At 32.6% G+C, this 15,554-nt stretch overlaps 1 protein-coding gene across 1 annotated transcript in view; it reads right to left on the bottom strand.

Moving 5' to 3' along the window:
- Nucleotides 1-9,991: 9,991 nt before the first annotated feature.
- Nucleotides 9,992-15,554, bottom strand: part of LOC147064039 (ras-related and estrogen-regulated growth inhibitor-like protein A) — a 154,358-nt gene continuing 148,795 nt past the window's right edge. Inside the window, exon 7 of the mRNA XM_085959210.1 lies at nt 9,992-10,616. Coding sequence (XP_085815336.1) covers nt 10,351-10,616 — 266 coding nt within the window. The 3' untranslated portion in view covers nt 9,992-10,350. The remainder of the gene's footprint in view (nt 10,617-15,554) is intronic.

Genomic DNA, 15,554 nt, shown 5'->3' with positions numbered 1-15,554 from the left:
TGACACTGCGATGTGGAAAGCAACGGAAAACTACCACATTAACTATATTCCTAGTAACCATCATGGCTGGAAAATCAAATTGCATGGCCCTCAGTCCCCGGCAGGCCTTAAATGGTCAAAGGTTGCTAAGAATCCCCAGGCCAGCTATGAAGATTTGCGACCTGGAATATGCGATCAATGTTTAAAAGTGGAAAATTGCATAACGATATTATGAAAATGGATCGGTTAAAATTAGATATCCTTGGTATCAGCGAAGTGAAGTGGAATGGAAGCGGCAGATTTAAAACTGACAATGGCCCCTTGTATTACTCGGGAAATGATGATAACCACCATCGAAATGGAGTGGGTATCATAGTGACCGATAATATTAACAGATCGGTCAATAGTTTTGTTCCCTGCTCTGACAGAGTAATAGCGTAACATCTACTAAAACTTATCCAGGTACTGACATCTCATCTGACCACAATCCTGTTGTAGATACAGTAAACATTAGATTAAAAGGATTACCGAGGGAACCACGCGCAACCCAACGTGTTGACATTAATCAACTGAAAGATCCCGAAGTCAAACAACAAGTAAAAAATGCACTGAACACAGAGATAGAACAAATAAAAACTTCAGTCATTACATCCTCTGACATAACAGACAAGTGGGACAGGATAAAAGATGTGTTCTCCTCCATATCTAATAATCAATTAGAATATAAAAGAACAGCTAAGACACAAAAATTGATGACAGATAAGATTTTGTCTTTAATGGACGAAAGAAGAAAATGGAAAAATAAAAATGAAACTCAATATAGGAGAATTCATAATACCATAAAAAGTAAAATTCGTTCAGCTAAAGAAGAATGGATGTCCGACCAATGCAAAGAAATTGAAAATCTCCAACGAAAATACGATTCCTTTAATATGAACAAGAAGATAAAGGAAACATTGGGAATTACGAGAGGAACCTCATCAACCATCTTGAAAGACGAAGATGGGCTTATTATATTAGATATAGAAAAGAAACTGATTCGTTGGAAGACATATATTGAAAATCTGTTTATTTTAATGAACTGTTCGAAACAGCCCCATACATAAATAGGGCAGAAATAATAAACGCAATACAAAATTCTAAAAATGGTAAAGCTGTCGGCCCTGATAATATTTACAACGAAATGATAAAATTATTAGAAGAAGATAAATTAGAAATTCTCGTTGATTTGTTTAATAAAATTTACGAAACAGGCATAATTCCCGATGATTGGTTAAAATCGACATTCATCACTCTACCAAAAGAGGCGAATGCAAAGGAGTGCAGCGAGCTTAGAACAATAAGTTTGATGAGCCACATGTTAAAAGTTTTATTAAAAATCATCCATAATAGGATTTTTCGAAAATGCGAAGAAGACATGGATGACACACAATTTGGCTTCAGAAGTGTTTGAGCACTCGCGGAGCACTTTTCAGCTTGAATGTTCTGCAAAGATGCCTAGATGTTAATGTTGATGTGTATATGTGTTTCATCGATTACGAGAAAGCATTAGATACTGTTAGACATCCTAAACTTCTCGAACTCTTACAGGAGAAAGGCATCGATGCAAGAGACATTCAACTGATAGCTAACTTATATTGGAATCAAACAGCGAATATTAAGATCGAAAACGAAATCAGTGGAGAGGTAAAAATTTGTCGCGGTGTAAGACAGGGGTGTATATAGTCACCTCTGCTATTTAACATATTGTAATGAGCAGCTATTTTCAAGAAAGCCTTACAAGATGAATCGGTGGGTATTATGGTTAATGGCAAACATATTAACAATATACGATATGCCGATGATACTGTGCTGATTGCTGATAGTTTAAAGCGTTGACATCAACTGGTAGAAAAGGTTAATGAGGTCAGTAATTCTTATGGTTTAAAAATTAACCTCAAGAAAACAAAACTATTACTAGTATCAAAAATAGCGACACCTAATTTTTTAAGTCACAAATTTTGTCATTAACAGCAAACCAATCGAACGTGTGACCCATTATAAATATTTAGGTACATGGGTCAATGAGAAATGGGGCCAGTCTCAGGAAATAAAAACTAGAATTGAGATCGGAAGGAGCGCCTTTCTCAAAATGAGACGCCTCCTTAGCAATCGAGATCCTAACCTAGGTCTGAGACTGCGTATGGTACGTTGTTATGTTCTCTCAATCCTTTTCTATGGTATGGAAGTATGGACGCTAAACCAAGAGAACTAATAGAAAATCTAACACACTTATTTTTATAAAATACACATAAAAATTGGTAAGTATGTAAACAGTTTCAGAAAATTGTCGAGCGCTCCGGTTCGTAAACTTTTCCATTTCGAGCGCTGAGTAATTCATTGTCACAGTTTACATATTTTGATGAATTTCACTTATAAGAAGACTTAGAAGCTCCGATATTTACATCTCTTGATTAATCATCTAACGAACCTCATATTAAATTAGAAACCAATTAAAATATTGAGCCCATCGCTCAATCGCTCATCGCTGCGTGTATCGAAATAAGAACAATAGTCTTGGAAATTTAATGCACTCCTTGAATTGGTAGTAAAATATCAAATCGAGATTACCTACCTACTCAAAAATACTTGGAGGTTGGGCACACGTGAATGGAGGGAGGTTCTGTACATGCTGCAATCGAAAGAAAATTGAAAAGCACGGAAATTCATCTGCCATCTGATTATGCAGTGGCTACATGAAAAGCCATAAATATGTAATTTCCTTATAGAGCGCACTATGTACTCATGATGTTTTACTTAACTATAATGTGCTAGTGACTTCAGTATACGTTAGTAAGATCCAGAAACAAAAAGGGGATCCAATTGTTAACGATGTGTGTTACTTGGCTTACCTTCCAAATGAGAAAATCTAGTATCTACACAATTAATTTTAGTCATGATCTTAAAGAGATACCGAGATGACCGAAGATCATAACAGTTCCAATATTGTTTATCTAAGATTGCACGGTCCAAGCAAAATATCGGCCAACAAGTTCAAACACCTTCAAGAACTAAAATATGTTATTCCAAGGGACTGTCACCATTTTTATGACTCTTTACTACATTTATAATTTAAATATGTTACAATAAAAAAAGCTTCATACATAACTATGTTGGGTTTGATTCCATTGGTTATTTATTTATAAACATGTACATTAGTTAAAAATATACATAAATTGTTATTAATTAATTAATTATGCAGCCATTAAATATTTAACTCCAATGTCACACAAACTGTTTCATTATTTTTTTAATAAAACTTATTTACTTTTCTCATATAATGTAATGTAAAGGAAAACCTCGTATGTCAAACATTTCAACAAATCTGAGTGCACAATACTTCTATGTCATGATAAATGTAATACAGTTTATATTAGTTATAAATAAAGTTATATAACCTTTCGATATATTTTTTTTTAAATAAAAGTCTTACATTATTAAATAAATCAGTTTTTAACTTCCCCTGTAAAATCCCATTTTTTGACTAAGAAGGTTTGTGATCTGCACCAAATCATATTTTTTTTGGAATTTGTCTGTTTTTACACTGATGTTAAGATTTTTTAGAGGTTTTTTTTCTTAAAAATTTTCTTGATATCTTGAGAATTGTCGAGAATTCTTTTCTGGAAATCCCGAATCTCGAGAATTCAAAATTTCAACATTTCGGGAAATCCCGAATCTCGGGATTGAGATTTTCTCGGGAAATACCCATATCTACGTGTAGGTACATTAATACCCTATTCTTGAAGTGAAACTTTTTTACGCGCTGTAGGCACAACGAAATCGCCGGTAGGATGAATCTGTAACGAAAAATCGTCATCACCAAGTCGATAAACGGAAAATTAAACAAAGCCCTCAATCTTTCAATCTGAAATCAAACACTATCACTGAGTTATATTCCCAGGCTCAGATTGGTGAAAATAACTCGCTAAACATGCCGAATTGATAATAAGTATTCGTTTTGGGCATGTTTATACATGTGATTATGGTGAATAGCGAGCTATCGAATAAACTGTTTGTAATTGTAAATTAAATTTAAAATCGTAATATTATCAAGAAATTTAAAAGAAAAGTGTCAAAAGTCTTCATTTATTGTGACCAGGCTACCACATTACATTCGAAGATAATCAATAACTAGCACTACAATCGTAATTCACAATTGGCTGAACATAGTCGGCCTCGGTTTTTGTTATACCTAAAGCTCGTTACGTATTCGTGGAATTTTGTTGACTAAGTCGATAATCAATTCATAATACACACCTACAGACAGATGTCGTTGGCAAATTATATTTTTTTTGTAGAATAATATAACATAAAATAATGATGTACTAACATTGACACCTCGTATCTGACATTTAATATTTTTTTCAGCAAGTACTTAATTAATTTTTTAAGGTAACTAACTGTACTTATTTATTTTTATTTAATTTGATTAAGTACTTACCAGATTTATCAATTATTGACCATCAATAATGAAGTAATTATTTTAATATGTAGGCAATTAAAAATTATTTTGGCTTTAAATATTCATCTAATATGACTGTAGTCTTCGCCTCAGAGTTGTAGGTACTGGTGTTTTGGTAGACACTTTAATAACGCAATAATAATTAGACCTTGTAATAAGAAGTCGGAGAAAGGATACAATATTTTTATTTGCGGCAACATAATAATATAAAGTGTAAATAGGTATAACAATAACCGTTTAATAGATAATTGAAAGAAAAAAATAAGCAACATTCATAATAATAATAATATATAACACGTAGGTACGTTTATGAAAAAATCTGTATATAATATGTTCTTATATAAAATCAAAAATGAAAAATATTTTATTTTATATTTAGGTAGTTACCTATTGTGATGGTGAGGGAAAAGGTTATGAAAGAATACAACGTAGGTAGCTACATAAATAATTCTCAAAAATTTTAATAAATTATTAATTATAATGTTATATTTTAAATTACTAACCTAAATGTACCTAAGTACAGTGGCGGTTTTACGTACGTGGGGGCCTAGGACACTGGTCGGTTTGAAGGTCCCCCAGCAAAAAAAATATTGTGCAATAAACCCCATTGACTGCAAAACATACAGCTAGACTTATTTTGCCAGGATTATTAATTAATGCCTCGATTGATTATTTTTACACAATCTGTATATTTTATTGTGAATGAAAAATACACATCTTGTTAAAATTTTCGTATTTTCTGACTAATCAACTGTAATCGACCACCTTATTTATTTTGCTTCACGTAAAACCGCCACTGCCAAAGTAGCCTCATGCCTCATGGAATGTTCATAACAATTATTTTTATTAAAATAATAAAACATATTGTATGCATTTATACCCTTTGACTTTTTTCAATAATATAATATGTAATAAATATATATATATATATAGGTTTAATTCATTTATTTATTTAGAGAGGTGACTATTAATTATTGTTTATTATAATGATGTTAATAACTGATGTAGATACATGTATACAACATTATATAATATGAAATAATGGTCACTTTACACAAAATGATATTTTATGGGTAGGTAAGTAGAGATAACGAAAATTGTCGATAGCAGATGATCCGCCTACCAGAGGCACCTTGCGGAAAAACACTGAGCTTGCATTTTGAGACAATTTACATTTCAACGTTTTTTTTTTTAAATATTTTTCTTTTTAATATTTTTAGACACGTATTGATTAATTAAAACATTTTCAAATAACAATAAATTAACTTAAATTAGAAACTTCGTATTATTTCGCTAGGTGCTTCTGTTAGGCGGAGTATTCACCCTAAGAAATATAATTACATTACATAACACTAGATTTGACAAATATGAGATTTCGAATCGAGTTTTATCAATTGATTCATAAAAAACATTCAGGTGGATTTTTCAAATCTTCAAACATAAAATTGATCTACCTATTAAATCCTGCAAATTAATTTTTGTTTCTAGCCCACTTAAAAATACTAAGAGACCAGTTATATATATATATATATATATATATATCATGGTAATCAAAATGCTAGGAATTGACAGCAAAATTGGGCCAAGGTTAGTGAATTTAGACTTCATTTACCTAAGTTATTGAAGAAACCTTTGTGCAAATCTGATTGTATTACTAGACACCGAAATTGATTATATTGTGTTATATAATAGTAATAGTCAAATTTAATATTAAATGTTGATTATCTACAAGTTTGAAATTTTATGAATGATAACAATTTAGTGAAAAGATGAATGACACATTTAAAAGACATTGTTAAATTCTACATAAATTAAAAAAAATCTATTCTACTTCATGACATATTATACATTAGATTACCCATAGATAGTCGTATTATTGTAATAATTATTCACATCATTACACTACGTTATAGTTTATTACATCTACATAATATTTTAGAAAAAAATGCTTGAAAAAATTATTATATTATTTATTTACGGATATTTTTAACATTTACTCATTCTTTGAATAATCTAATCTATTAATTTACTTAACATTTAAAGCTGCCTTAGTTTAGTAATGTACACTTAAATACTGTATTTATTAAAAAAATATATTTATGATCATTCATTTTTAAATATTGGACAAGTTAGCAAACGGATTCCGTTTCAACGTTATCAGCTACATAGCACAAAAATTATTCAACCATCATACTATAATAATTGTAATACGCTGAATTTATAATTTATTTGTAATGGATTTCCTCATAAACTTTTAATTGTAGTTACATTATTTTCAAAGCTATTTCAGTCGCAATAATCGGCCTTGATCGGTTGATTTTGGTTGTTCTTTAGCTTCTTTTTAATATGTTTGTTTATACCGCCAAATGTTCAAAATAATAATTATTGTATGTTGAATCGAAATTGACAAGGAAACAAAAAATACCGTCTATGACGTTAACATCTTTGTACATAGGTAATTTAAATATTTTTAAGTGGACAAAACGCATCGTCTGTCTGTAAGTTTATCATTCTCAATGTCAGTGTTTTATAATATTTTAATCGTAGTTTTTTTTTGTCAAAACACCAGTTGCTTCGCACATAAATTCAATTCATTGCCAGATATCATCTACAAAAATATGTGAAATACATTTTATTAATAATTATGCGTGTCGGCATAGATCTTGAATATACCAAATTCCTCAATGCATGTCGAGCATATTATTAGATATTTTTCTAAGAGAACTTTGGAGCATATTAAAGATGATAACATTACGCAGGGGCGAATCGGTGACTAAAGACTGATCCAAGAAGAGATGAAATGACAAGTTTCCATATGTAGTATTTAATAAACAAAGAACCGACTCAGAGAGCGATTCAAATATAATAAACACGACACGATAAGGCGCCAAAAATTCAAACTTCTATTATATCATAGTTAGTGTCATTACGAATCGTAATACAATTTTATATCACTTTGTTTTGCATTTGGATAGCGTCGGCCTACCGGGATTCCGGTATACTTATCCACCCATAGGCTTGGGCACAATAAGTAATGAAATGTATATAACAATACAAAAAAGAAATTGACTTCATTGCAATATTAGAGATAATCAATCAATAATTATTATTTCTTTCATACCGTAAGTTGTATTAAACTTGGCAGAGTAATTAGTGTCCAGTTTTCTACGAAGTAAAAAAATATTTATCGATATGTTTTTAATAAGACTGATATCAATAACCCTGTCAGCTGAAATATGTACCTATTCCTTCGATATTTTATTTTATTATTTATCGTGATAGCTGAATCCAATTACACCTACAAGTATTTAACAGATATATTAAAAAATGATACTTTCGACGATCGTTTACTTTTCCGATTTTCATATACATACTTAGCTGTCTTGTCGTATGGTAACGGAAATAATTTTAACGTGAACGTCTTTTACTTTTAAATATTTTTAACATAACATATTTAGTATGATTATGTATGGCCATTACATTATAATCTTTGGTCAAACAAACTATATATATATACAATATCCATTACCACGGCATGATTTTATGTCTAATGGGTCCTTAAAATTTACATAATATAGTATTGTGTTAATTTAATAATATAATATTGTGAAGCATTTTGTAGCAAAAATATATAAAATTAAATATTTATTTTCTAATAAATTGTCATTGTATTTTATAATGTTTTATCAACCTATAAATAAGTAGCTAATAATAAAAATATTAAAATTACATTACATGGGTAAAGCTTTTATAATAATAACAACATTATTCACGATTTCAATTGACGAAATAATTTAATGTGTATAATGTCTAAAATTAACTTATGTTTTATAATATGAGACCTTTTAATTATCTGCCTATTATAATAAATACAATACAAAAAGTCACTAGCTTAAACTTTAATTAAAACATTATTTTTACTCTTTTTAATAAAACAATTACAACATTATTTTAATTTATATCGTTCCCTTCATGGATAGCATAACATTCACCAAGATTATTGTACACGCTTTAGACTGATTTCTATTACCTAAACAATATTATACAAACTTATTTTAATATAATAAAATTTGACGATTTTTCGATTCTGACTTCTGCGCATCTATTCTATACAAAAGGCTGCTATCGGATTATACCAGATCTGATGTGGACCATAATGAAAATCCTCTTCGGGTGTCGAAAAAGTCGGAACGAATCTCAAGATATACGAAATTCCTGATAATAAATGTGTTTCCGGCCGCACATAAAAGCTTAAAGGGCCGCAGGTTGAGTATCGCTGGTCTGAACTATCAAAGTGTTTTGACAGCACCTGTCTTGGCTGTGTTAAGCTGCGAAATGGAGAATTTTGACAGTTTAAACGTCTAACTTATTGTAACAATTATAATAGATACCTCAATACATAAATATAATAAACTACCCTCGACAGTCGCCGATAGCAGCCTTGTGTATAGAATAGATGCGCTGAAGTTAAACGAGGAGAATGGATTTTTGTTTAAAATGTTGACATTTTGTTTTTCAAAATTTATATTATTCGCTGTAGCAATCAAGTAAATTAAAAATATATAATTTGATTTTGGAGTCAATGCTTTTCTTATAACAATTTCATATACTCACTTAGTAAATCTAAAATTGTGAAATATATTTTTAATTAGCAGTTTGTATTGGCAATTGAACCTTTTAAACAAATTGAATTAATCGTATTATTCGATTAAATTAAAATGACTTTAATTGTTTTCATATAGGTACATTTAACATGATGAATGCAGACGGTCCGATTTGCTAGGGTGTTCTGAACGATTCGGTTGGATTCAACGTAATATCATGTCACCAATTAATAACGGGGCGTTTTACGTGGGCGAAGCGTTAAGCAGCACGCGCAACTCAAACGTATAACCGTGTGTGAAAATGTTCGTAAACAGTCTTTTTTTGTCGTAGTATATTCTTGGGTTTTCACCGTGTCTCCTTCTTCCTTCTTTACTCGACGTTTCGGGCTCGTTGCAGAGGCCATTATCAAGAGATATCTCTTGATAATGGCCTCTGCAACGAGCCCGAAACGTCGAGTAAAGAAGGAAGAAGGAGACACGGTGAAAACCCAAGAATATACTACGATAAAAAACAACCGTGAAAGCCTCAAACATTATAGTCTTTTTTTGGTTGTACGTTTATACGGTTATACGTTTGAGTTGCGCGCGCCACTCATCGCTTCGCGCGACGTTGCTCACGTAAGACGAGTCAATTCGGACTGTCTGGGGGACATTCTGTATTCCAAAGTAAGCTAATAAAAAAATACTACAATACATATTATAAAAAAACGCATTTCATTATACAGTATTAGAGAGCCGTTTCACTAAATGATTTACATAGCTCACTGTTAATAATAATAATAGAAATCAGTGTGACGTATTATTTTGTACCAAACACCTAAGTACTGTAATTATTGTACATAATATTATTATCGTCGTCGAGCGGTTAAAACCTCAGATGATACAATTTTGTCAAAATCGTTTTTTTCCCCATTTTCTGTTCATTATTACACATCGCATATTTGAGTAAAACCCTCATTTGTCTATATATACCTACTATGTTGATTTACGTTGATTTGAAAATACTCAACAATACTTGTTATTTAGATAAACCAAGTAGTAATTCATAGACAATAAATTAAATAAAAATCTTCATATTTGTATTTTTTTATCTCACCCATAAAATTTAAATGTTGTTACATAGTAGTTTTTAATAGCTCAATGACGATTATATTGGTTTATAACACTAATGAAGTTAGGTGGCGTAAAAACAGTCAGATGTTCATTAGTAACTACATTCAACTGGCGTTAACACATTAACTGCGTTGTAAGTTACTTCACATTGTCTCAATAACTGGCATTGTTCCCCCTCATGCTGATGCTCATTCTCCGTTCAGCAGTTGGCGGGAACGCTGAGCAGGCGTGGGCGGGAGGTGGGAATCTCCAGCGGCGAGGTCTGGACAGAAGGTGTCCGTCCGTAGAAGCTCTCCCTCTAAATGGAGTCTCAGGGGAAAGCGGGCCTGCTTCGCTTCCGCTGCAGGATCTAGCGACACCACCTCCTCTCTCACCATTTTCGTCTTCCTCGTCCAGTTCTACTTCGGTCCATCTCCTCCCTGAAATCATGAAAAATTAATTAATTTATGATTAGAAGACTGATGCGTGAACATCCATGTATAATATTATATTATATAATACACAGTACTATGTAAGTATATATTTTATGGATGGTATTATTGTAGATATATTATATATTTTACTTTTAAGGCCGCTAGATTGTATTAAGTATAGGTTTTTTTTAGTTGTTAAACGACAAAATTTCACAATAATCAAAATGAGTATTATTTCCACAACAGCATGGATTACTGAAGATGGCTGCAATTCTCATTTTCTGATGCAAATAAAGCTTTGTAATAAGTATTAAAAAAATATATTTTGATCATTTGGCATATTATATTTTAGCCAAACATGTATATTATGATCCTTCAAGCTTATCATTCATGATCAATGGCTACAACTTATAGAAAGTCAACGAATTCATATATTAAAATTAAATTGTATTACGTAGCACTCCTCAAACAACTTCAGCAGGCATACAGTTAGTTGACGAATTACACTAGCAAAAAATCTTACAACGGTTTATAGCAGTGATTAATAACCGGGGCTCCGCAAGAATTCATGGAAATCTTGTGAAAAAAACACAACTTGAAACCTTTTTGGTAATAAGGTAATCACAAGGTTTAACGTGGAATTCTGAAACACTAGTGCTTAGAACTTTTAAATTAGATATTGCACTATAATTATTATTGACGTAACGAGACTTTTACGCAAAATTGATATTTTTGTAGTACCTAACAAGAAATGAAGCAATAAAAAAATGAGGTATCAGTTATCATTATAAAATGTCACCGCCTACTACGCACTAATCATTTTGTTTCTGCCAAAGCATTTAAAGTTTGAACATTAACGTCATAGATACAGTAAAGCACTTATGTGCTTATTGCCTTTTTTAATTTCATTAATTTTGGACAACGTGGAAGTATGTCAATATAAATCGAGTACCTATCCAAAGTGTAGGCAATAAATGAAACGCTATTTTATGTTATTTTTCAAATTGACATTTACCTACCTAATAATAATATATTTTAGGTTTTACTTTAATTACTTTTACACTAAAATTTTCCTTATTGAATCAGTTGCATAGAGGTTCCGCGAGATTTTACAAAATGATTCAAGTATTCCGCCTTATAAAAAGGTTGAGAGTCATTTTTCTCACTGGTTTATTATTTTAAATTTTACTGATTTTATTAATAATAATATCGAGCAATCTATTGTGTTTATTTTCAATTTCATCTTTAATATTTCAATAGTTTTAAAATTATTTTAAGATCCTACTAAAGTTGTTTCTGTGTAAACTGTACAGAGAAACTTAACATGAAAATTAATCGCAAAGAAAACTAAAGTAAACCTCTACAAAACTCATCAAAGCCATATGTATCTTTCTATGGATCAAAGTGCTGAGCAGTATTAAAATAATATGTGAGTAAGTATGATATCTTAGAAAGAAAAATATTGACAAGGCTCTTCAGAGTTAATATACACGACGAAGATGGCACACAGTGATCCCTCTGTCATCTCACACGTGAAAGTGGAGCGAATCTATTGGCAGGTTATATCAAAATTGGTTGAAAATACTTAATCGCCTAATATATTCCACTTCACTAGGCTTGGAGGAAAAATACAAGCTGCTTGTTGGGCTGAGCTGTTAAATGCGGGCGAGTCAACTAGTACGATTGTGATGACGGCACAAAAAACTTTCCACTCGCTCAGAAGCCACAAGCTAGCGATTATTTTGACAGGACGTAGTTCGTTTTTTTACCGGGAGATCGCCACTATCGCTCTACTGCGCAGACGCATATCGGCCCACACGCCAGCGTGTAGCGTGTAAAGTAGACCGGCTTTCAACTTTTCTCGGTAGATTGTTTACAATCTGCTTGTTAGCTTGTTCGATGATGACGCTGGGCGAATTTACAAGCAGATTGTAAATTCGCCAACAAGCAGCTTGTAGAGTAGCTCAATGTCATCGACCCATAACCGATAATGAGGCGGTTGAACTGAAAAACGCAAAATCTATAGGTATCAACAGTTTGGTGTGAAGCATCAGCAGTTGTTTATGTCTCATGAGGAGATACCCAAGACTGAGTTCGCCACGCACTTAAGTGAGCTTTACTGAGTTTTGAGAGACATTTCCAGAGGATGTGGTTTGCATCCTGTAGTTCTCCGCCACATGGACATGAACTGACATCAAAAACTGACTGCCAGGTCTTCGACGCCGCATCCAACATCATAAGACGTATTGCCCGCTTCTTCAAGGATATTTTTTCAGCGTCAAGGCTTGGAAGCGGGGAAAGGTAAAAGTGAACAACATCGGCCTTCTCACATTTGAGGAGCATCGTGGATGCACCGCGTACCTGTATGTGCAGGTCAAGAGAAAGGATTCCGGTCATGACGCGCTCCCTGTCCGTGAAAGTTGTGCACCAGACATTTGTGATAGATAATAAAGCTCTGCGTTGCCCACTTAAAAGGATATTCCTAATTATTTAGACACTTCTGTTGATACGCGTACACCAAACGCTAGCAGTGTAGGCAGGAATACCCCTGAATATGGTGTCGTAGGTAATTTTAAGCGCCCTTAATCGTAGACCCCATCTGTCACCAGCTATACGGCCGACTCTTTGGAAGGTCATCCCAGCCTCAGCCCAGTATCGACAAATAAATAAAGAAAGTATGAGGCCATCCTTGGACTGAAACCAAATGCGTTTTTCCGTGTCCCATACTAAACTTATGATTTCTGTTCATGAAAATAAATATTTTCACTAAGTTTGTAAGTGTATGGTATAAACCGGTACGATCAGATGCTTATAATTATTATACTTTGTGAAAATATATTTCCATGAACAGAAAAGATAAGTTTTCTATGGCACACGGTTCTTAACCGCATACGGTTTCAGTCCATGGATGGCCTATAAATATACCGGTACTGGTATCAATAATATATCGGTTAAAACTTTTTAGACGGCCCGGCCAAACCTGTATGTACGAAATTTTTCATCTTCGTCATCAGATCGGCTTTTAAATAATTAAAATATAAAATGATTGGAAAGCACGTGTCCTAAAATAATACTACGATATTGTGTAAATAAGAGATTATTCATTGTATGTTATATAACATTTTATGCCATTTCGCACAGTATCGTTTTATTGAAATCGATGAAACATCGCATGTGTTTTTCCCAGTGTTTATTTATCTTATTTTTCATTGAAAAAAAAACAGTGTATCCAGTGAACAAATTTATAATTAGTAGGAGGGCATGTGCGTCGATGTCTTAAAAAGTTAAAATAATTAATTCAATAGAAATATAAACCAATCGACTGTAGGTAGGTATTTGTTTATACTTGGTATCGGATAAACTAGACAGCCGTATATTTTGATATATTAATTTCATACAAGTAATCTCCTGTCAAGTAAAATAATATACTATGAAATGCCAATTCTAATTAGTTTAAGTTTTGTACTTTTTCATTTGGATCATTCATTGTGACCGAAGTTTTACAATGCTTTCTTTGTGTAGTTCCGAGTAATGACATGTCAATAGGTGTGTTTAATGTAAGCCTGGTCACTCATTGATCTCAACTGGGATATGATCATAAATCAAAACCGGGCGCAATATTGCAATTCTATTCAGTGCGCACAGGCGAGGCCATGTCGGGACAGTGACATCACGCGGCTAGACGAAACGAATAAAAAGTAGCTTCTGTACATGCGCCGATGTGACATTTTGCTATTACCTGCGTCCCATATCGAGTGATTTTTTTTACACGCGACAAGCAGATATATTTTTCTACTAAAAATGAGCTATCGATGCTATGTGCGGCAGTACATTAGGTTATATGTGTTTTGTGAACGATAAATCACAATCGCATAGACAAATAATTAGTCTATGTGCGACCGAGCAAACAGTATTTCACATTTCCCAATGCCTGGGTAAATTCTTTACTTATTTATAACGTGGTTTCAATATATTTTAATGTATTAATTTGTATTCAAAATGGTAAGCAACTATATCCTGTGTCAGTTGTCTATTAATTTGTGAGTGTTCATAGTGCATAGAAAGGCGAAGCCAGGGTCGCTAAAATTGGTGACAAATGGAATAGTAAAAAACTTAAATCAATTAGGATTTCCATTCAAATTCCACCAAGTACCTTCAGTCGATAGTATACATTTTCTCAAGAAATGGGTTGATTTATTTTGTGCAGCGACAATAGTTATCATGGTGATGATAATATTATGTTAAATCAATTACAATTACCATTGCGCCAAATAGCAGATACAACCACTGACATTGTCACCTGTGGTAACTACCAAGCTGCGTACTGCATTACTCATAGTGTTTGAATGGGTCGTTCGCACACACTACGTAGCGTACGTCAAACGTAGCGTCTCTCAGTGAAAGCGAGCCACATATGTTCTTGCGGGTAAGACTGACTTCATATTTGTTAGTCAGCATATAACCATATCGTACCTAACCGCTTCTACCTCTGACCGATTATCCCGCGTACATTTATCATGGCCATACACTTCACGCTTTGATTCTATCGATGAACATTTGGATTACTCACCTATCAGTTCCTGCGACCTGTCACACCCATTAGTAAGGACTATGAAATATGCAAGAGACGATGTAGGTACTTATTATATAAGAAACTTAATCATGCAACCGTATTTCTTCTATCGATTAAAATTAAATAAAAAGCTGTATAGACGTAAATCCACATAATACCTACAATAATTATAATTTCGTCAGGTTAGCAGGAGTGAGTAGACACTGCCAACGATTCTAGGCCATTGGACCCGTTTTTTCCTGTCTTCTCGGAATCGTGGAAATAGAAAGCACGTTTAAAACGAACTGATGAACAATAAACTCTTTATTTATTTAAAATCTAATAAATAATATTCAAATAAATCTTTTTGTGTCATTAAAATTTTCTGAATC

Source organism: Rhyacophila brunnea, unplaced genomic scaffold, assembly GCF_057557595.1.
Source record: "Rhyacophila brunnea isolate RB1 unplaced genomic scaffold, BYU_Rbru_1.0 scaffold_8, whole genome shotgun sequence".
Taxonomy (NCBI): domain Eukaryota; kingdom Metazoa; phylum Arthropoda; class Insecta; order Trichoptera; family Rhyacophilidae; genus Rhyacophila; species Rhyacophila brunnea.
This window is presented reverse-complemented; position numbering and strand designations above follow the sequence as displayed.